Source organism: Megascapheus bottae, chromosome 10 (genome assembly GCF_031878675.1).
Source record: "Megascapheus bottae isolate mThoBot1 chromosome 10, mThoBot2.hap1, whole genome shotgun sequence".
NCBI lineage: Eukaryota > Metazoa > Chordata > Mammalia > Rodentia > Geomyidae > Megascapheus > Megascapheus bottae.
The window spans coordinates 36,700,784-36,723,253 of NC_143518.1; the positions used below are offsets into that span (position 1 = coordinate 36,700,784).

The window sequence follows — 22,470 nt, forward strand, 5'->3', positions numbered from 1 at the left end:
ATCTGAACTTATCTGGGTGGCTCAGCAGAGGAGAAGGAAAGGCAGGTAACTTCTGGATCCCTCTGTAAGCTGACAGACCCGTGTCCACAGCAGCAGCCAAGATGACTGGCATTTTGATTTCAGCAGAACAGGGGCTAGATGTGAACTCTATAGTGTCAGGGCTGTTCTGAAAACAACAACTAAAATGAATCCAAGTTCCCATCCGCAGTCCCCCCAAGAGGGAAGAGAAGCATCCAGGATGTAAAAACAGACCAAAGGGCTGTCAGCGCCAGAGCCACCAACTCCCCCACACTTCATGGTCCCCAGAGCAAAGCCTGCCCAGCCCATGTACCCCACCGCTCCGTCTACTCGTGGGAGACCAGAGGGGGTGGGATGGAAAGGGAATGCTAAAAACTGCCCCCTCTGCCCTCCCCACCTTCACTTTCCCTGTCCCCATGCTGGGGTCACCCAAGCACACAGGTCAGAAGAGACATCTCCTCCCGAAGAAGAGGAAAGGGCAGGCCCAAGACACTGGGGCATGCACAGAGCACCATTCTCGGGAATGTGTGTGGGGGGGTTGTTTCTGGGAGACCTGCTCCCCACCTGCCATAGTGGGAGGAGGAAGGCTGGTCCGAGAAGGGAGCAACGAGCAATGCCCCTGAATATCAGGGAACTGCTATGAAAGCCTTCTCCTCTGGCCCGCAGAGATGCCCCCAGCCCGGCACTGGCCCCTACACGTGAGTCTGCATGCGCTGCTGGAACCGCTGGCCATAGTCCGAGTGCTGAGAAGTGTAGGAGAACCGGGTGGCTGTGGCATACTTGCCGATGGGATCATATGCCTCGTATGAGGTCCGCTCGAGGCCAGAGGGTGGGGCCTGGGGGTAGCCCAGTCGGTAGGTGGGGTACCCAGTGGGCCCGGGAAAGGGGTGGGAGTTGAACTTTTCATAGTTCTCATAGGACAGCTGGCTGGTTGTGTCGGTGCCGGCTGGGGCAGCAGGACCAGAGGGTGTGGGCTCAGGGACATAGTCCGAGGCAGGTGCCCGGCTGTAAGTGTTGAGCTGGGCATAGCCACTGGAGTGAGAGAGCCGGGAAGAGGGGCGGCCATCGAACCGGGTGGGGCCGGGGGCACGGTAGTCAGCATAGAGCACCGCCCTGGAGGCCGGCCGGTCTTCATGGGCTCGCACGTTGTAGTAACCGTTGGTGGGGTCCTGGGAGACAGCAGAAGAGGATGGAGACTTAAGATTCCTCACCACTTTCTGAGCCCTCCCCAGCGGCTTCCACTCAGTGCCGCTCAGCCTCCTGTTCCTTTAGCCCCGCCTCCCCCAGCCTGCGGTCACCTCCCCGCATCCCAGCCAGCCCTCGCCTCCCCACCTTCATCTCATACTCCTCCCGCGTGTCGATGGTGTCACACCGCAGGTCCTGCTTCAGGTCCACATCATCCTTAAAGGGCTGCAGAGCAGGAAGAGGCATGAGATGAACACTTGGCTTTTGTCCTCTTCCCACCCCCCCATGTCCCATGCCCCAAGGCCCCTGCTAGGGGAAGGGTCTGGGGTCAGGGCAGACTTGAGTCTATACTGTCTTCCTGCACAGGCTCTGGGATGTGCTGGGAGGAAGCCAAAGGCCCGGGTTCCGGCACTCATTTTGTTGTGAACATGAATGTGACCCATGGCTATGTGACTAAGGGGGGGGGGGTGGAGCGGGGGGGGGGGGGGTGGGAACTTAGGTCAGAAAAGAGCTAAGGGCTTCCAGTTCTGCCCTTGTGGGGAAGAAAGATGGGGCAGAGGAAGCCTAAGGAGAATTCCCCTTCCCTGTCTTCTGCTAGAGGGAAGTCAGCTTGGCAAGGGAGTGTGTGTGTGTGTGTGTGTGTGTGTGTGTGTGTGTGCGCACGCAGAGGACCGGGGCAGATGAGCTGAGGGAGCAGGGAGGACTGCAGCTGTGAGAGCAGACGGGGCCAGTTCTAGGAGTGTGGGGTGAGCACTCGGCTGGAGAGAGCAGGACCCTCACTGAGTAGATGGCTTTCATGACCCGGGTTGCTGTGGAGACGCTGGCAGTGTCGTCCTCGCGGTCCGAGTGCATGGTCAGCGGCTCCCGGTTCACCGTCTCCACCTTGATGTCCAGCTTCCTCAAGGTTACGTCCTTACGACCTGGGGCAGGGAGAGAGATGCAGCTGGGCCAGATGTTTTCAGTGTTTGTTTTCTTTCTTTGCTGGCCTCTTACAGTGCTTGCTTCCAGGAAGCCCTCCCGAGCTGGGGTTGGGGGTGTGGGAGGAGGCGGACAGGAAACTGTACTTGCACAGCTCCCAAACTTACTGCCTTTCCGGCGCCGGTAGAGGAAGAACACCAAGGCGATGAAGAAGAAGATGAGCAGGATGCCCGCGCCAATGGTGGCCCCAGCAATGATGCCCACTGGTAACACCTCTTCGGATGGGGGGAGGAAAAGAAGAAGGGTGAGGAGGAGGCCACACTAGGCTCTTAGTTGCCTGATGGGTCCCCACAAGCTACAATGGCAACCCTGGGCTATGCACAAGGCTAAGTTTTGGCCCGACTTGTGAACCACGTGACGTTTCAGTCCAGGTTAGACTGGGGTTGGATTAAGTTTGTGTTTCAATCTGGCCAGAGGTGAGATCACGATGAGACCCCATCCCTACTGCGCTGGGCACCAGCCTGACCCTGACCTGCTGTTGGTCAGGTGTCTTCTGCCCCACCTGCCATAAGATTTGGCTCTTTCCTTCTTGGGCTGAGCACTTGGTTTTAAGTTTGCTGCCTTCAAATTCTCTAGCTTCCTTTATACTACTGGACCTGCTCCCTCTGAACTGTGCTCCTAGAACTCCAGCACTCCCCCTCGTCCCCTCTTCTCCCTCCCCGACTCTTCTATTTTTGTGCCGGGCCTGCTGGCCCAGTCACCTCGTTCCTCCAGCTGGATGATGGCCGTGCCGGGGCCAAAGCTGTTCCAGGCAGTGCAGTTGTAGTGGGTCTGGAAGTCGGCTTCCATGACATTGTTGATGGTAAGCGTGGACAGCACCCCGCTGCCTGAGTTGGTCCTCTCCACCGTATAGCGCTCCAGGGTCCCCACCTCCAGGAAGTTCTCCTTCCATGCCCAGGCCTGGGGTGAGGAGGGCAGGAAGCAGATAAGGGAGGGGCAGGTGGCAGAAGTACATTCCCAGGTGTCTGTCACCTGAACTATCATTAAGACATCCCCAATAGGGTCCCCTTGGCCCAGTCCTGGACCCACCCTGTAACAATCTATGTCATAGCCATGACCTCAACCCCTCAGCACTGTACCTCCAGGCTACGATGAGCTGTGGCTCTCAAAGAGAGACTCCACCAAGCTAGCTTCTTGGGGCTTATGTCCTAAATAAAAAATGCCCAGGGAAGAGGTCCAGGCTTCTGTTTTATAGTGATTCCACGGACGGTTGAAACATTTGGGAGCCCCATATGTTGTAGAGAATGTTGTGGATTAAGATTCCAGAATCCAGCCAGGAGCTAGTGGTTCACACCTGCCTGCCTTCCTACTCAGGAGTCTAGAGATCTTAGGGTCATGGTTCAAAGCCAGCCCAGGCAAGGAAGTCCATAAGACTCGACTCTTATCTCCCATTAACCACCAGAAACCTTGAAGTAGCTCTGTGGCTCAAAGTGGTAGAGCGCTAGCCTTCAGCAAAATTGCTCAAGGACAGTGCCCAGGCCCCCAGGCTTTTCCTTTAGTAAAATAAGAGAAGTGGGGTTGCACATGAGCACAGTCCAGGTTTCCACCAGCTCTCGCTACTATCCTAATCATGCATAACTCCACCTTCAGCCTCACCTGCAACCAAACCCACATGAGTCTGCCTGGCTGGCTCTGGAGACCCATCCAAGAGCTTCTGTAATGGGCAAGAGCCAGACAGGAGCATCCCGCAGGATGCCTTCCCTGACCTCCAGGCCAACACATGCCCTTGCGTGTCTTCACCCAGAACACAGGCTAAGGAGGGGTAGCAGCCCAGCACTGGATCCTTGCCAGGGATCAATTCTCCCAGCTCTGCAGGGAAAGCCCCCCGGGAACCCAGCCGCCTGCTGCCTGGGCAGCGTTGGTAATGAAATGTCCCTGGACAGCCGTGGAGTTAGCCAAATGGTCATTAAATGTGATGAGGGGTTTGACGGTTAATGGTCACGGAAGGAATTAATGGCTCATAGCATCGGGGAGAGGAGATGGGGTGGGGGTGAGGACTGGTGGGGGGGAAAAAGGCAGGTGAAGAGAGAGAAGAGTAGAGCAGGGAGAGAATGAGACTTGATGGAGAGGGAAGCAGGGGCAGAATGAGAGGAGGGCTACCATGACTCCTCAAGGCAATCCTCCAGATAGGGGTTATGACCTCTGACTTCACAGATGAGGACACTGAGGTGCAGGCAATCCACAGCTCACACCTGTAATCCTAGCTACTCTGAGATCTAAGGATTGCGCTTCCAAGCCAGCCCCTCAGTGAAGTCCTGAGACTCCTGTCTCCAATGAAAGCTAACAATGAAAGTTGAGGCTCACGTGGTAGAGCGCAAGCTTGGAAAGGGAAAAAACTAAGGGACAGCATCCAGACCCTGAATTCAAGTCTTAGTACTGGTGCACACACACACACCCCACTAATCTGCTCAGGGGCACACAAATTGGGGACAAGGTGTGATTGGTGCAGCTAAGGCACAAGATAAGAACACCAGAAAAGGGATGGGGAAATGGCATTAGCTGAGCACTGGGAGGGAGGCTGGGCAAATGCAGAGCAGGGGCCGGCTGTTCTGAGACTCGTCCCCGAACTCACAATGCGGTCCGGGGGAGGAGTGCTCCCAATGAAGCATTGCACCTTGCCACCGTCGCCCCTTACGGCGTACTGCACTGCCTCGCTGGAGATAATGGGAGGCCCTGCGAACAAGAAGACACAGGCAGGACAGTCAGGAGCTGCGGCCCTTGTCCACTACGCTCCCTATCACTCAGGTCACTCACCGTTCACATAAAGCGGCACTTCCCGCTCAGCCACGCCAATCCGCGGCACGATGGCCCGGCAGGTGTAGGTGCCCGCATCTGCCTGGGTCACCGACTTCAGCAGCAGCTGGTTGCTGTTACTCAGGACCTGGGCAGAGAGAGCAGCCTCGGGTGGGGAGCCAGGAGGCCTGGGCCCCTAGGTCCGTGAGGGCCCCACATTGGAGGCATGGGAAAGAAAGCAGGAAGGGCCACAAGTGAATTGCCAGAAGAAAGCAAGCAGGTTCCCGAGTCTGGTTTATTCACTCCCTATCTCTGGGTAGCCGGGTATTTGAAGGTACCACCTTTACAAGCAGGGGGAGGGATATGGGGGGCAGGGAGGACAGGTGATGGCTGTCAGAGACTGATGGGTCCCATTAGAATCCTAGCTACTCAAGAGGCTGAGGTCTGAGAATCAGAGTTCTGAAGCATTTAGAGACAGAAAAGTCCGTGAGACTCTTATCTCCAATTAATCACCAAAAAGCTAGAAATGGAGTTGCTAGCCTTGAGCAAAAGAAACTAAGAGTCAGCATGCAGGCGCTGAGTGCAAGTCCCAGTACCAGCATCCCCCCGCCCCCCCCCCCACGAATAAGAGGATAGAGTTCCTTCGGATGGTCTATTCTAGTGTTTTTATTGTCAAAGAATGTCGGATGTTTTGTTTAGAAATTCCTTTCCCTATAATTCTAGCTCCAGCTGTCTAATGTGGGTCTCTAGAGCTGTGGAATCCAACCTTCTCTGCAGTTTCCTCAGCTTTGGGTTCAACATGACTTTACCAGATCTCTGGCCACTGCACCCACCACCCTTGGACCTTTTCCTAGCCTCCCACCCCACCTCGCACCCCATGCAAAGGCTGGGGAAAGTGGTGAGGCTGAGTCCATATGGTGTGCTTCTTCTCCAAATCTCAAGACCTTAGAAACAGCCGGGGTCCAATGTGGAAAACAGTATGGCAGGCCCCTTCTTCTCCACTCCCCCACAGCCACACCCCTTCCTTCCAGCACTCAGGACAGGCAGGGAGAGGCTTACCATGTTTGAGTCCTTCTTGGTCCAGGTGAGTGTGAGCGGGGGATTTCCAACCCAGACACAGGTGAGGGTTACATCGGAGCCAATGTCTGTGGTGGTGGGCTTGGGATCTACTACAATCCTGGGAGCAACTGAAGGAGACAGAAGTAACTCATCAGGGTCCCAGGCTCCTACAGAGCCAGCTTCCTTCTTCTGCCCTGCTAACTCCCCATATTTATTGTGCCCCCTCCCTACTCCAAGTCTAATGGCTGCATGGTATTTTCCCCCAGCCTTCCCTCTGAAGCCTTCAAAGGCCCCGTCCTATCTCCTTCCCTACCCCTCCATCTACTCACAGTGGACATTTACTAAAGTGCTGACGTTGGTGCTCCCCACTTTGTTGTGGACCTCACAAGACACTGGCTCCGTGAAGAAGGAATAATCCACATTTGTCTCGTACCGGCTCTCATGGGCGTCTTCTATCAGGAATCCCCCTTTGGCCCATCTGTGGGGGCAGGTTGTAGGAAGAAACATAAAGATGGAACCAGAGCTCAGAACCCTCTCAACAGTGCCCAGGGATGCTGACTTCTGCAACCCTCCATCCCCCACTTCGTCCCCCAGTTCTCAAAGACTCTCCAGTAGCATTCACAGAGAGAGCCCAACCCGACCCTTTCACCTGTAGCCTAGGATCTCGGGGTTGGCTGTGGCCTGGCACGTAAAGACAACACGTTCTCCCTCCTGCACTGTCTGGGGCTCGATGGATAAGGTCACTGTAGGAGGGTCTGCCGAGGTAAAGGACAGGAAGTCAGGATTCTTTTCAGTACCTAGAGTTTCCTTTTCCTCCCCTAACGACACATACACTCAGGGTCTAATAATCTCCTTTCCCTTTTCCATGCAAAGCTTCTAAGCTGACCAATCACCAAGGATGACACAGAAGGAACCAATTATTCAATGGCTGTAGTGACCAATTATGGCCACTAGGCGTCGGTGTGGACTCACTTGACTCACTGAAAACCCCGGGGGCTGGAGCACCCCCCAAACTGCTGTCCATCATTCCCTCCGCCTTCAGCCTCCCATGGTTCCCAGAGCAGAGGGTATTGATTGAGCACTTATCAGGTAAGCTTGAACCATCCACACTAGATTGAATGCTCACAACCCCAAGAAGTAGGTATACAATCCCTTCTGAAACCATAGGGAATGGGATACAGTTTAGAACGTGAAGTTTTTCAACTCTTCCACAGCCTCCCTACTGTAGAGATTGCCCAGCAATCTCTGGGCAGAACCACACAGTGACAACAGGAACACAGCTATAGTGGAATGTATGATTGTCTGACTAAAAAAAAGAGTCTACTAAGTGCCTGGGCTCAGGCGCTGCCCCCAATCACTTCCATTTGGAATTGTGGATAAAGAATCATTAAGGCCCACGGCTTATTTTCTGCAACTATTCCTAATTCAAAACAGAAACTCCAAAAGATTAAACCATCCTCCAAAGAAACACCCGGGTTTAGAACCGGGGTGGGGTGCGGGAATTTGCTGCCTCCACATCCAATATTCATTTCTACCCTCCATCAGTGCCCACGGTCCAAACCAGGAACTAGAAAGGGATGAAGGGAGACACACGCCTGCTGTGCTTCCACCACGGCTGCCCCTCCCAAGGCCCCACTCACGGTGGACGTCGAGCTCTATAGACGTCTCCCTGCCGCTGGGGATGGCCTCGTTCATGCTGCGGCACGTGAAGACGCGCCCTATGTCCAGGTCTGTGGGGTTAATGAGCAGCTGGCTAACCGTGGTCTCCCTCTTTCCATCCTTTAGCAATTCCTGGGGAAGGGCAAAGACAGAAGACGTGGTCAGGCAAAAAAAAAAATCTCCTCCTCTCTCCAGAGGACTTGACTGAATGGGCTGGGGCGGGGGCTACAGGGGGATTGTATAGCCTCAGCAACCTCCCCTCCATGTTTCTTTGGAAGTGAACTTTAGAGCTAGGTGCCAGTGGCTCCCCCACACCTGCAATGCTAGCTCCTCGGGAGGCTGAGGCCTGAGGATCACAGTTTGAAGTTAAACGTGACCCGAGAAAGTCTGTGAGACTATCTCCAATTAAGAGACCAAATAAAAAAGCTGGAAGTGGAGCTATAGCTCTTGGTAGAGCATGAGTCTTGAGCCAAAGAAGCTCAGAGACAGTGCCCAGGCACTGAGTTCAATCTCCAGGAGTAGCACAAAAATAAATAAATACAAATAAATAGAGTGAGCTGGAAGTTATTTATTTTCATTTTTTGTGTGTATGTGCCGGTACTGGGGGCCGAGCACAGTCCTCTGAGCTCTTTTGTTCAAGGATGACAGCACTCTACTACTTGAGCCACAGCTCCACTTTTGGCATTTTGTGGTTCATTGAAGATCCCCTTCAAATCACTATCCTCAGATCTCATCCTCTTGAGTAGCTAGGATTATAGATGTTCAGCTGCTGGTGCCCAGCTTAGATTTTAGTTTTGGGGTTTTTTGGTTGTGGTTGTTTCGGGGGGCTTTTGTTTTGTTTTTTTGCCAGTCCTGGGCCTTGAGCTCAGAGCCTGGGCATTGTCGTTGGGCTTTCTCAAGGCTAGAACTCTAGCCCTTGAGCCACAGCACCACTTTTGGCTCTTTTCTATGTATGTGGCACCGAGGAATCGAACCCGGGTCTTCGTGCATGCTAGGCACACACGCTACCACTAGGCCAAACTCCTGGCCCTAGAGTTTAGTTTTTTAGAAAAGTTTTGAGTCTGTAGAAAAACAGAACAGAAAATACAAGTCTCCATGTATCCTTTTCCTCACCTCAAGTTTTCTTCTTTATTAACTTCTCCCATTAAAGGGATGAACTTCCTATACGAGAGGCACCATACTAATTTATTACTACCAAAGGAATCTTCTTGCTTCACTCTCTATGTACAACAGCTTTCCCCCAAGGGACAGAACTGAGCTTCATTCCTGGAATTCTCAGCGTCCACAAGTCCGCCTATTCTGGGAAGCCTCCTTGGGCCAGCCCAGTCTTCAGGGCACACTTCCAACCCCCACTGATGTCCCTTAAAGCCAGGCTGCCCCTCTGACTTCCAAGCTCACCCAACCCTGCTCACAGAAATCACCAGTGTCATCACTGGGCCCTTTCCAGTTAGACCACAGATTCCTCCAGGGTAAGGACTGGGCAGATAGCCTCAAGGACTCAGATAGGCCCAGTGACCTTTAGGCTGAGATTCCCAAAAGCTATCACAGGAACCCTCAAGCCACTTCCCACATGACAAACAGCCTAAAAGAAACCATGAACCAAAGTATGGTCCTGTAGTTAGAAGGCCACCCCACAGCCCCCACCCCCACCCCAGTCTTTGGGAGACAGTAGTGAAAGTGTCACCAGTCTTACAACAACACTTGTTTGGCCACCAAAACATTTTCATGCATGTAGCTAGTTTCCTTCCTACCTCCCTCCCTTCCTCTTTTCCTTTTCCCCTTTCTTTTCTTTTCCTTTTCTTTTTTGTGCCAGTACTGGAGATTTGAACTCAGGGGCTGGGCATGATTCCTAACCTTTTCCTCCCCAGATTGGCTTTTCTCCCTATTTCTAGCTTTTTGGTGGTTTAAAAAAAGAAAAGTCTCATGGACTTTCCTACCCAGGCTGGCTTCAAACTGTGATCCTCAGATCTCAACCTCCTGAGTAGCTAGGATTACAGGCCTGAGTCACCAGGGCCCAGATAGTACAGCTTTTTCATTTTGGTTCTGCTCCACTACTGAAGGGTACAGAGAACTTAGAAACCCACTTCTAAGCCTCAGTTTTCCCAACTGTTTAATCAGGAGTTGGACCAGATTACTTCTGAAGGGCTATTCTTGCACCTGTGCCCCTTGAGTCTGTGGTCAGACCTCCATGACAAAGGAAAGGAAAGGTGGCCCACAGCTGGACTCAAGATGAGCCAGAAGGGCAGGCAGGGTCTCACCGTGCTGGCCACAGCGCCTTCCTGCTGTGTCCCATCCCGGAACCAGATGATGGTGGCGGCAGGCTTGGCATTGAAGGCTCGGCATGTGAGGTTGTGGGGTGTGCCTGCCTGCAGCAGAATCACGGGGCCTCCATCAATCCTGGTGTCCTCTGGGGGGACTGTGAAGGAAGGCAGAACACAGTCAGCCTGAGGTGTGGTGAACACCTGCTGGGAAGGCCTCCCTCTACCTGCCGTTCTCTCTACACAGCCCCCACCTCTATTACTCCCATAGTGGTTTCACCCAAGGACCTTACACCAGAAGCTTTCCAGCCCTGTGAGTCTCTTCCCAGCCTGTATCCAAGTACTGTAACCAAGTACCTGGGAAGTACTTCTATCCTGGTACTTCACCTGCTACAACTGCTGGTACAGAGATGTGCTGGTACACACAGAAGGGATAGCCTCATGCTCAGGAAATGGCTGGCTATCTCAGGGTCTGAGTCATCTGGGGAAAGGTATTTATCTCCACGGGCCTTCTTATATCCATCTCATTCTGTCTACACTGTCCTGCAACAGCTGGATGGGGACACCCACGTCACCAGCTCTATCCATCACACACACTCTTCACCGGTTGTTTTCTCCACCACACAGTCAGGACCATGCCACTCTCCAGCTCAAACACCTTCCATGGCTAGCACAGTCCAGGGCCTTCAGCACATCAGCATTCTGTTCTGAAGTCCTCAGGCCAAGCCCTGTAGTATCTCGTCATCTTACTTTGTGGCAGGATTCTCTCTCACAGTGGCTCTTATACTGTCACCATCCTGGTTCATAGCCCTGGTGATGCACAAGGCCTGCCATGCCCACCCCTCGCCCATCACTCAGAGAGCTTACCGCTCTCTGTACTTTGGTTATTTAGGCTAGATATCTGTCTCTGCCCCAACCACAACTGTTCATCCTTGGAAAAACAGGCCAGGTGCTTTGCTCATGAACATTTCTATGTAGTTTCCAGTGTGTAGAATGTGGTTCAAGTATGCTAAATGCTTAAGGAATTGAACTAATCAGATGCCTCAGGCTAACAAACTCAGTTTCTTGGTTCTACAACAACCACAGAGGTGAATCCAACTGTAAGTTTCCTGAGGGCAGAGGCTATTCTTGAAGTCTAGGGTCTAGCCAGAGATTAGCAGAGAGCAGGACTTCCTAGGAATAGTAGCCAAGTCCATGAATTGAGCAATTAATTGATGGGATAACCCAGAAGAGGAAAGGGGTCTCTCTCTCTCTCTCTCTCTCTCTCTCTCTCTCTCTCTCTCTCTCTCTCTCTCTCTCTCTCTCTCTCCCTCCCTCCCTCCCTCCCTCCCTCTCTCTCCTTCTCTCTCTCTTGGATAAAGATGAGAAAGACTCAGAGGGAAATTTCCAGAGACATACAGGCAGACAGACATCGACCAGGATGACCTTGAGAGAATGGTATAGGCCTGTCCTAGAGTTTGAGTGAAGAGAAATTTCTACTCCAGGGTCTCCAGTAGAAAGAAGCTTCCTACAACCTTCCCTCAGCTGTCCAGGTAAAGGGCACTGACTGGTATGGCAAGGAAAGAATGGAATTTGGAATCAGCTGTCCTGGTTTCAAATCCTGGCACCTTTGATGTGTAGTAAGTCCCTATAGGTACTGAGTCTATGTTTCTTCACCAGGGACTTAACAGTCAGTGCCTGTTGCCTGGGCCCTTGTGAAGGTCAGTGAAGTACTGGATATAGATTGTACCATGCCGGGCACTTGTGAAGTGTAAAATCTGCTAGCTTTTCTCCCTGAAGAAAACCAGCAGTGGCTCTAGCTCCTGCCTGGGTAATTACCCTCTGAATCCCTTTTCCTCCTCCTCACTTGTTGGTAGATCTGGTTCCAGAGCCAGAGGAGGCCAGGTATGGGGATGGAGAGGCAATGTGCGACAAATGGGGAGGAAAATTTGAGAGAAGAGACACTTAAGATCTCCTGATCTGTCTGGGCCCCTCTGAAGTCACACCTTGCTGCCACTCCAGAGAGTAAGGTTTTTTGTCTTGTTTGTTTGTTGATTTGTTTGTTTTGGTGGTCACGGGGCTTGAACTCAGGGCCTGGGCACTGTCCCTGAGCTCTTTGGCTCAAGGCTAATACTCTACCATTTTAAGCCACAGGCTGGTTCTGAACTTCAATCTTCAGATCTTAGCCTGCTAGGATGACAGGCATGAGCTACTAGGGCCTGGCTGAGTATAAGGTTCTTTAGAATTTTCCAAACTCTCTGCCCACCCTCCAAAGGGAAGTAAAGCGGTGGAGGTGTTTGTTCAGTCACCATTAAAGGGTGTGAGTCTTTGTGTTTATGAACAAATATTTATGATTGGTGACTTAAATCTATACATCAATATACCTGTTTGTCTGTGGCCTCAGTTTTGTTTGTCAAAAAAAAAAAAAAGTCAAAAGTAATACTGACAATCCTCAAGGCTGTTATTGTGGAGATAAAAGCAAGATCCAGGAGGTAAAGCCAACTGTGAGCTATCCAGAGATAGCCAATCATCCTTACCATTCCCTCTAATGTTTACCTGGGTCAGCTAAAATGCCTTAGGTATGTGATTGCATTTCATCCTGACCACAAAGTATATCTACTAATCCTCTCATGGGAATGCCATTAACCCCAGTTTACAGACAGGGGCCAAGGCTGGGCAAGTTTATGCCTATGTGCCCAGCAATGAGAGTATGTTAAGTGGCAAAGGGCTGGGATGCAGAGGACCAGGCCCTCCTGAGCTCAAAGCCACACTCATTTCTGCTGCACTCCCGTTTGATACTGCTGTGACTAACCAGCCACAGGCCTGCAGATCTATATTATGTCTGCACCTGGGTCTGCAGGAGGCAGAGGCCCTCCTCTCTTAGCCAGCCACACAGAAAAGAAAGAGAGAGGCCATTCTGCAAAGATGGCTGACCTAGGAGGTGGGCGCCAGGAGAAGACTGTGGGGATGGAGGGAAGTTCATGCGACTGGCCTGCACAGGGAGACAGACTCCAGGATCCACGGCTTGTTTCTGTCCTATCCTGTTATCTTGGTCCCAGGATGCTCTGGGCCAAGATTGAGGGTGGGTAGGTAGGCAGGAGGGGTACAGCCATTATCATGCCTTCTTATTACCTCTAGGGGGTATTCAGGTGACGCGGGTGCAGGGGTATCTGAGGGCTCAAGGAAAAAGCCAGGACAAGGAAGAAAGGGGAGAGGAGCAGCTAAACTAATCATACCTGGCCTCCTTTCTGCTCTATGGCCTCTACTGCTCCTCTCAATTCAAATCATCAAGATGGAGCAGGAAGACCCTGTGGAAAGACTGCACTTCCCTAGCCAGTGTTCCCATCTCCTCCTCCAAGAAGCCTTCTTTGACAGTTCCAGGCCAATGGATTGCAAGGCCTTACTCCTGACACACCTTGGCACTGAGTCAGCTTTTCATCCCCTCCTTCCTCCCACATCCTCTTTCCTCTCTACTGAGGTCAGAGAGAGAAAGGAGGAAACTCAGGGCATCTTGCGAGGGTGGGAGTTCCCCAGGATACAAATGCCACCCAAAAGAGTCAGTGGGAAAGATAAAAGGGAGGAGGCTCCAAAGCAATGCTGGCCTAGCAGGGAGGCTCTCATACTCCAGGCGAGGGATGGAGAGGGGTCCTGGCACCCTGTGCTATCTCTTAATTCTTGCTCTCTGAGCTCAGTCCTGCTCCAGGCTAGCATTCCCATTGTAGTTTCAGAGAAGGAAAACCAAGTCCCCCATCATCCCCAAATCATTTAGCCCCTTGGGGCCTGCACATCCAGAGACACCAGCTGCTGGGTCCCTTCCTTTCGCACTTCTTCTGACACTTCACATTTGCCCAGATCTTCACAGTTTGCAGTTCACTGTGCATGAGCACAAGGTGGCCGTTGCTAAGAAAAGGCTGGCAGCATTATGTCACCTTACCATAACCAGGAGGAAACTTGTGCTCGGGTGTGACCTCTTGCCCAAATGGCCAAGGCACAACCATAGCCCAACCCTCTGGACCCTCAGAAGCTACCAACTCTTTCTGTTACAGCTCAAAAGCAAAGCACATAGAATCTAACTAAGCTTGCACATCTCCCCTCCTCTCTCCTACTCTCCACTTCCCTGGGTCAGGTGAGAGAAAAGGCAAACCGAAAGAACACAATAGGTCAAGTGGAGACAGGAAAGAGATAGAAATAGAGTAAGGATAAAAGAGAAAAGGGTTTTACAGGCAGCTAGAGAAAGAACAAACTGAAGCTGCGTGCTGGTGGCTCAAGCCTGTAATCCTAGCTATTCAGGAGTCTGAGATCTGAGGATGGTAGTTCCAGGAGCCCAGGTTAGAAAGGCCATGAAACTCTTATCTCTAATTAACCATTAGAAAGCTGGAAGTGGAACTGTGGCTCAAGGAGTAGAGCGTTACATCTTGAGTGGAAAACGCTATGGGAAAATGCCTAAGCCCTGAGTTCAAGCCCTAGTACAAGAAGGAAGGGAGGGAGGGAGGGAGGGAGGGAGGGAAGGAATCCAAATCTCTTGGGAAGCACAGAACTGGAGAGACAGAAAGCCCAAGGCCTAAGGCTTCACTTCAGTGTGCAGAAGAATCCCCTCATTATGTAGACAGCCTGGAGGTTACCACTGAGGGACATCTGCTTTATGCCCCGTGGGCTGCTGGGAGCATGGCTTCTGAGACACAAGCTATAGCTGGGAGCAGACACACAGCAGGACCCAGCCCCAGTCCTCTCAAGCCCATTCCTTGCAGCCTTGCTACCCTGTTCCCTAAGGAGGCCCCTGAATCTGCAAGAAGGAGGGATGTGCACTGAGAGAAAGGAGCAGCCAGGCAGGAAGGCCGGGCCTGGAGAAGGGGTTAGGGGGTGCAAGCCAAGGCTGTCTGGGAGCTCAGAGGCATCAGTGAGAGGGACAGCCAGGAAGAGGAAGATGGTACCTTACCAACACGTTTGATGGGGTGCTGCAAAAGGGAGGGGCAAATTTGCCATCACCCCATACTCCCTGGCACTCCCAACTCCCGAGAGTCAGATTCCTCCGGCTATTTGTCCTGAGATGGGTCTGGGTCTCTGAAGTAGCTTGGCAGAGGCTGGAGAAGAGGATGCCAGACCCACAGGCCCCATTCCACCCCGCAACAGCCATCCATGGTCCCCGCTCTCTCTACCTTGGCACTTAGTTTAGGGGAAGAGTAGCTGAAAGAAAACCATAGGAATAGAAGGAACAAGCCAGGGAATCAGAGAGGGATCTGGAGAACTAGAGAGAGAGGGCCTGGGAGCCCTGGAGGGTACTGGGTCATTACTGAGCACGGTGAGTTTGGCCCGTCGGGAGCGCAGGGCAGCCTCAGTGGCCTGGCACTCGTAGGAAGCATCATCGGAGAGTTCAGCGTCAGTGATCTCCAGGTTGTACTGCCCCGCGTCTGCGGAGCCCACCACCCGGTACCGCGGCCAGGCTGCAGAAACAGAAAGGGTGAGGCTTACATGGGTCTTACCTTAGAGCTGGGGCCACTCTGCCCCACGTCATCATTGTGCCATGATCTGACATTCACAACAGGCCAGCACTCCTTCCCCTGCCCTCCTACCCTCTCCCAGGCACCATGAGGCAGGGCCTAGACACGGACTCCACAATGCCAAAGGCTGGGAGTCGTGAAGTGGGAGGGGCAGACAGGACGGGCAGAAGCAGGAGATGAGCAGGAGCAGATGAAATCTCTGAAGCTGTTTGCAGACAAATGTCTCTCATAATGATAGCAAAGGAAGAGGGGGAAAAAAGGCAGCCAGCAGGGTGGAGAGGAGGGGGGAAGGAGGGAGAGGGAGAGAGTGTGGGCGCTGGGAAATATATAGGGCAGCTCAGCATAGACATGAGCTCACTGGGGCGTCTCTGTGGGACTCAAAGGGGAGAGGGGGAGTTCAAGGGAGGCCAAGGCCTTGCCCCCATTCAGCACAGGAGGGGGGTGAGGAAGGGTCTGGTCTGCTGGTTCCCCAGAGAAGTCCTTAAACCAGTCATAGTTCCCTGCACAAGGACGGGGATAGCAGAGGGGGTAGGTCCCCAGCCTTCTCAATTCAGTCTCTCCTGTCCTTCTTCTCCAGGCTTCCACCCACTCCCGCCCACTTCCCAGCCCTCCTCCCTCCCGTTCCCCATTATCTCCCTCTGTCCAGAGGCTATTGATTCTTCTCACTCCATATCTATTGATCTCCCTCTCTCCCAGTTTCTTTCTCTCTCCATCAATAGATCCACCAGACCCATCTCTTCCCTTTCGACAGATTATACTATGCAGACTTCCCCTACTAGGGCTAATATACAGACCCCATAGTGAATAATCTCAACCCCCTCAAAAATATGCAGGCTGGAAATCTACAGCCCGTTGTAGTCTACATTATCCCAGTGCTTTTTTAAAGCAAACGTGTGTTTTCACAAAGCATACATTCCCCTTCGGTGCCGAACCCACAGGGCCACTACTTGTAAGGTGGGCAGGCCCAGGCGTGTTGCACCTGTTAGATCAACAAACCAAAGCCTAGAGAAGGAAGTACCTCTCCCCCTGTCCCCAGGTGGGCAGATGGTAGAATCAAGACAAAAGCTAGGTGGTCCTGATTCTTCTCCCACCCGGCTAGGCAGTTGTTTCAAGGTCTTTCTGCTTGCTTTGGAATACAGGAGGTTAGATTTGTTTGTTTGATCGTTTCAGACAAAAATCATCATGTCTTCTTCAACACCAGCTGCATCACCTAGGCTTAACAAATGCTTGCTGACTGAAGAAGCAAGTGCTTAGGTTAATATTGAAATGAGTTTTTGGCCTTTGAGCCAATGTGGCCTGGGAGGGGTAGCAAAGAGTGTGGAACACAGCAGAGCCAGTCAATGTGAGGCCAGCATGAAGCATCCTGAGTTCCCCACACCCTGCAGGGGGCTACACTGTCCCAGTGCTTCCTGCAGCACCTGGCTCTGTGTCTTTGCTTGTGTATCTGCAGTTCTCTTACACAAAGGTCTGTTTCCCTTGATCAACCAGGTTCCTAGAGCCTTTCTTAGCCCTTCCAGTCACGTGGAAGGGCAGAGCTGCTGGGTGGGAAAGACAGAACTCAGGACAAAAGAGGAGGCTGGAGTGCTGGAGAATGGTGTGCGAAGGAATGATGGCATGGCAAGTCCAGATCTCTTAAACTGGGAGTAAGAATCAGGTATAAAAATGGGACCATCTATGGGGCTGGGAGTTTGGCCTAGTGGTAGAGTGCTTACCTAGGATGCACAAAGACCCAGGTGTGAATCCTTGGTACCACATACATCGAAAAAAGCCAGAAGTGGTGCTGAGGCTCAAGTGGTGGAGCTCTAGCCTTGAGAAAGTCCAAGGACAGTGCTCAGACCCTGAGTTCAAGCCCAGGACTGGCAAAAAAAAAAAAGACCATCTGCATGCTGCCTTGTGTGTGTGTGTGTGTGTGTGTGTGTGTGTGTGTGTGTGTGTGTACCACCAAGCCACACCCCCAAGCCTCCACTCACCTTTGAGGCCCTGGCCCATCCCCAGGGCCAGCCCATCCTTGGTCCACTGAACAATCCCAGAGTAGTTGAGGAGTACACAGGGAAGCACAGCTCGCTGTCCAGCCACTACAGTCTGGTCTGCTGGTTCCTGGCTGAAGCGGGTCTGGGTGCCTGGTAAAGCCAAAGCTGGTATTAGGTAAGAATTCGAGTAAGGAGGGGCTCACTATGGAGCCTGCCACCAGGCCCTCATGCTCTGAACAGATAGGAAGGGTATGGCCTCGGCTGGGGAGAGGGCCTTCCAGCCCCTGCCCCAGTACAACACCAAACCCTCTCCTTCAGGACAGCACACGCTCTGCTCTCACCCTTGGCCCCATTCTCCCACCATGGCCAGGCTCCTGGGAATGGGCTTCAGGAGCTGCAGTGTTTAGCAATCACAGGAATGCTTCAGGGTGATGTAAAGACCTTTCGAGGAGGGCCTGGCTCAACCCACTCATTTTGTGAGGCACACACTTAGGCTCAGGGGGGAGAGGATCTTACCCAAGGATTACAGCCCAACCCCCCTATCCTCCAGGTTCCGTTTCTCTAGGACCCTGCCAGTACCCAGGCAATGCATTCAAAACAAAGGTGGCTGGTGATCCTCGAGCCCGGTCCTTGCAGCTCAGGCTGATGCACACAAATACACCATCATGAACACAGGACACAGCAGGATTCTATGGGCCAATAACATGTCCGCGTGCCTCTGTAGCAGCTTCCTGGCTCACTGGGCTTTGTCTCTGGACCTAATTGTTAAGGGCATGGGGGTGGGGTGTGTACACAGGAGCACACCTGCACACACTCAGCCGCCTACACCTTGGGAACCAAAGGGCCACGTGACTTTGTTCCACTTTCCCTCCGGCTGTGGGAAGCTACACATGGCTGCCCGGCTGGCAGCTTGGCCGGGAGCATTTGATTAGAGAACTGCAGTGTAATTGCCTTTAATTGTGGAGCCTAAATGGAGCAGGGAATTGGATTGCGGGTTTCTTCTGTCCCAATGCTCCCACCCACCCGCTCACTCCCCTTCACCGGTCGGCCCCAGAGGTGGGGCAGGCCTGGACACTGCAGCGCACAGGAGCTGTGGTTATCAGCTGCCTTGGCTGAGCCATGGGGAACGGGAAGGGAGGAGGTGCAGTGGCTAGGGGACAGGAAAGGGGAGAGGGCTGGGGCCTCCATGTCACAGCGCCAAAGAGGTCATACCCACATCATCAAAATCATTTCTCCCCAGAACCCAAGAGCTCCTCACTCTCCTTTCCATCTCCAGCTCCCTGAATCTTTGCAGACCACAATCTCCAAATTCAACCTCTTCTCAAATCCAGCTCTGCAAAATGTCTTTGACCCTTACCCGTAAGAGAGAATTACTTTTCTCCCCCCTCAACCACTACAGAGGCTTCTTTCTGGTCTCTTCCCTCACCTGGTACGGGGGATGGAACTGAAGACTGTGCCAGGCGAGCACTGTCTACCCAGAACTCCACTGCAGTACCAAAATCCAAGTCCTCACCCCTCCCTCCTTCCTTTTTCTCTTCCAGACCTTGCATTTTTCTTGTCCAGGAAGTCCTCTTAGACTGATCTCAGGTCCCTTAAGCAAGCACAGTTTGTCCCATCACTCAGCCCTATCAAGGCAGCACATTCCCTGGGACTTCCTGTCTGAAGCTGCCACAGCTTATGCCCACATTTTTGTTTGTCAGGAAACAGAAGGCAGGCTGCAGGAGAGGGTGCTTGCTCTATCCTTTCCACTGGAATGGGAACCTTTTCCCTACAGCCAGTGTGTGCATTGGGGGGCTGGGAAGGGGGGCCAAGCTGCTCTTCCTTCTGAGTCTTCCTGTAAGTTGGACATCCATCCATATATGTGTTAGCATTCAAAAGGAGCTGAGAAGTTTTCCAGGAGTGGACTGACGGTGAGAATATGACACAACATGACACAGCCTTATACCAATTTTGCCCTAAGTCTGTACAGTACCGGGGGGGGGGGAGGGGTAGGGGTAGAGGAGGAAAGAGAATGTAGAAACAAGCTCTCAATCCCACACTTGTGAGAGGGTCTCCAACTCTACAGACTTCATTCCCCATCCATATCTCCTAAAGAAGGAAAGGATAAGGCTCATCCACAGTTCTAGGGACTATGTGACAGGTGCTGAGATCCTATGGGGGGGATGGGTGGGTCAGGTGAGCAGCCAGCATTATTAATTCAAGCATTGCCCTCATTATTATTCAAATTTATTCATATCCTTGCGCATTTCTCGAGTGCAGTTTCAAGCTGCAAACCCTCCACACTCACGTTTCTCCTTCCCACAGCCTTCTGGGCCCAAGTTAAGGGGTTGAGAGAGGAGTGGCCATTGAGCCTGGCCCAGAGATGCGATTTATATTCATGGCTTTCCTGCACGGGCCCTGGACACCCTGGTCTCTGGCTGAAGTCTCCAGGGGGCAGCAAGTGGCTGGCTCCTTATCTACTTGGAGTGAGAGGCAGGCTGACCCTGTGGCAAGGGGGAGATGGGAAGCACTTGGAGAGAGTCAGGAGATCAGGATCTTGACTGACTGAGGAATGGGGTGGCCTTGGGCGCATGACTTCCTCTTAGGGGTCTCCACTTGCTCACCTGTACAATGACAAGTGTGGACTAGACTCCTCTGGGAAGTCTTCCATGACTTGCCTGCATTCCCTCACAGGCCCATCCATTCACCTGACACTTCTGCCATAATAAGGACCACACCACCCCTCCCTACCTGGTCTGGGACAACTCCTCAGGTCTGGACTATGTCACTCATGGCCCAAGACTGGCACAGCGCCAGACTGACCACATATGTTACAAGTCAGTCTGCTGATGGACCAAGTGTGAATGAACTAATGCCTATGTCAACAGCCTTGTCTTGTAAAACCCCTACCAGTAAGGCAGACCACCACCACCCCACCATCACCTTAGCACAGGCAAAGACAGAACAGGAGGAAGGTAAAGGGGACACCGTGCCCCCTCCAGTGGGAGGAGGGACAGTGGAGTAAGCAAGACATGAAGGCAGCCATGGCAATCACCCTGAAAAAGGGGAGAGGAGCAGAGCTGGGAAGGGAAAGAAAAGCTGATTCTGGAAGGTTCTGATTCTATGGTGGGGGTGATGGGAGGAAGTAAGAGCACAGAACACCTAGAGGGGCGTAGGTCTCAGATGAGACAAGTCACAGCCGCTCATTAGCAGAAGGGCAGCTACAAGGAAAGTGCTGGCATGTCCTGAGTCAAGAAGGCACTTACAACCACAACATGTGACCTAGCAAGCTGCATATGGACACATCGAAGCACACTTCTGAAGTCCCAGGTTCCTCACCTTCTGCCAAAATGCTGAACTAAGCCTGTCCTGAATTGAAGAGACAGCTCAGTCCCACCCCTGCACCTCAACCATGTCCAGCAATGCAAGAAAACTGCTGGTTGTTGGGTGTCAGGTGGGAGGAAACCAGGAAGAGCCTGGCCACAGGCAGCAAGGGAAAACAGCCTGGCTGCTGTGGTAGCCTCAAATCAGCAGCCTAACCTCCAGAGCCAGACACTTCTGATCTGTGTTTATAAGTGAATTCTCGCCTCCTCTGGTCTTGCTCCCTCCCTTCCAAGTCTTCAGACACCAACACAGAAGGGGCAAACCCTTAAGCAGCTACTGTGAAGTCAGGCAGAGGGATACACATGGGGTACACACACACACACACACACACACACACACACAGACACACACACACTGCAGGCTGATGGAGGCACAAATGATGCTGAGAACTAGAGACAAAGACAAGACACCCACACAGAGAGTAGAGGAAAAAAAGGAGTTCTTGGTTAGAAACAGCTCAGGATGCAAAAGGTACAAGTTCAGCAGGGCACCAAGAAAGGCTGGCAAGACAAGTACATTTATACTTCGTACAAAAGATTCAGGCCAAGGCAGACGAGAAGGTGGGCAGAGAGACAGAGCCCTAGAGAGACAGACAGGGAGGTGTATGTGCTTTGTGGGGCAAATCGTGCTCAGCTTTTCTTCAAACCATGCTAACCAGGCCCACTTGGGTATACCCAGGCCCACAGTGTGACCCTTGGGCCTGGAGGGGTCATGGAGGGCTGTGACTCTGATTCTGCCCTGGAGTTGGATGGACCCTCTGTCTTTCCCACTAGAATAAAGATTCCCTGAGGTGGGCCAGGGATTTCAGGCTGGTTACTAGCTGAATACAGGGAGCAGAGGCGAGGTCCTGGGTGGGAACTGGAAGTGCAGGGAAGGGATGGGAGGGGCGTGGGGGGAAATGCACAGCTTCAAGCTTGTTGCTGAAATGGGGAGAGGTGGGAGATGGAGAATCCTCTCCTCCCAGCTGGTCCCTCTACTTCTCTTCCAGATACCCTTCCTTTTAGGTTAACCCACACCCTCACCGTGAACACCCACAACACAAAGCTCTTTTTTGCCTCCGACTTGGAATAGTTCCTTCCCCTATTCTCCACTGCATTGTTTGGGCTGCTGGTGACAGCACTTATCACAGCCTGCCCAGAATTAAAAGTTACTCATGTGTGTATTTCTGTCTCCCCTACTCTTGTGGGAGTCCCTGAGAATGGAGATGCTTTGATTTACCTTTCTGGTCTCTTCAGCCCCAGCAATACCACTTAATAATAAATAAATATTCCTAATGATAAGATGTGACTGTACACCAGATAGGTGCATTGCAGATATTGTTTCTAGTATTATAAACTACTATGCAGTGACAGTTATTATCACCATTTTATTTACATTTAATTATTTGTGTATTTGTGTAGTTAAGGGCACTGTCTCTTAAAAACTTCTTCACTCAAGGTTGGCATTCTACTACTGGAGCCATAACTCCACTTCAGGTTTTTTGGTAGGTTATCGAAGGTAAGTTCCTCAAAGTCTTTTTATTGGGGGTGGGGGAGGCTGGGCTAGCTTCAAACCATAATCTTCAGATTTCAGCCTTCTGAGTGGCTAGGATCACAACTGAGAACTGAGAGCCACAAGCACCCAGCCACGGCTTTCATTTTAAAGAAAATGGAAATAAAGCTAAGATGCTCTAGGTATAGCTTACATGTGGCAGAGGGACTCGAACTGAGCTGAATTCTTTTAGCTCCTACTTGCCGCTCTTGGCATTAGACTACATTCTGAGAATATCCT

At 52.2% G+C, this 22,470-nt stretch overlaps 1 protein-coding gene across 2 annotated transcripts in view; it reads right to left on the reverse strand.

The window, feature by feature from the left end:
* Kirrel1 (kirre like nephrin family adhesion molecule 1) overlaps window positions 1-22,470 on the reverse strand; it is a 98,142-nt gene continuing 75,672 nt past the window's right edge. The window contains exons 2-15 of one of the 2 annotated variants that reach the window (XM_090340689.1): window positions 17,338-17,487; window positions 15,161-15,310; window positions 9,891-10,048; window positions 7,614-7,764; window positions 6,623-6,728; window positions 6,303-6,451; window positions 5,974-6,101; window positions 4,936-5,062; window positions 4,754-4,854; window positions 2,883-3,081; window positions 2,289-2,396; window positions 1,984-2,123; window positions 1,351-1,428; window positions 1-1,187 (exon numbers count right to left, since the gene is read on the reverse strand). In XM_090340689.1, the coding sequence (XP_090196815.1) occupies window positions 711-1,187; window positions 1,351-1,428; window positions 1,984-2,123; window positions 2,289-2,396; window positions 2,883-3,081; window positions 4,754-4,854; window positions 4,936-5,062; window positions 5,974-6,101; window positions 6,303-6,451; window positions 6,623-6,728; window positions 7,614-7,764; window positions 9,891-10,048; window positions 15,161-15,310; window positions 17,338-17,487 (2,222 nt within the window). In that variant the 3' untranslated portion in view covers window positions 1-710. Of the gene's footprint in view, window positions 1,188-1,350; window positions 1,429-1,983; window positions 2,124-2,288; window positions 2,397-2,882; window positions 3,082-4,753; window positions 4,855-4,935; window positions 5,111-5,973; window positions 6,102-6,302; window positions 6,452-6,622; window positions 6,729-7,613; window positions 7,765-9,890; window positions 10,049-15,160; window positions 15,311-17,337; window positions 17,488-22,470 lie in introns of both variants that reach the window. The other variant, XM_090340688.1, reaches the window with a different exon arrangement.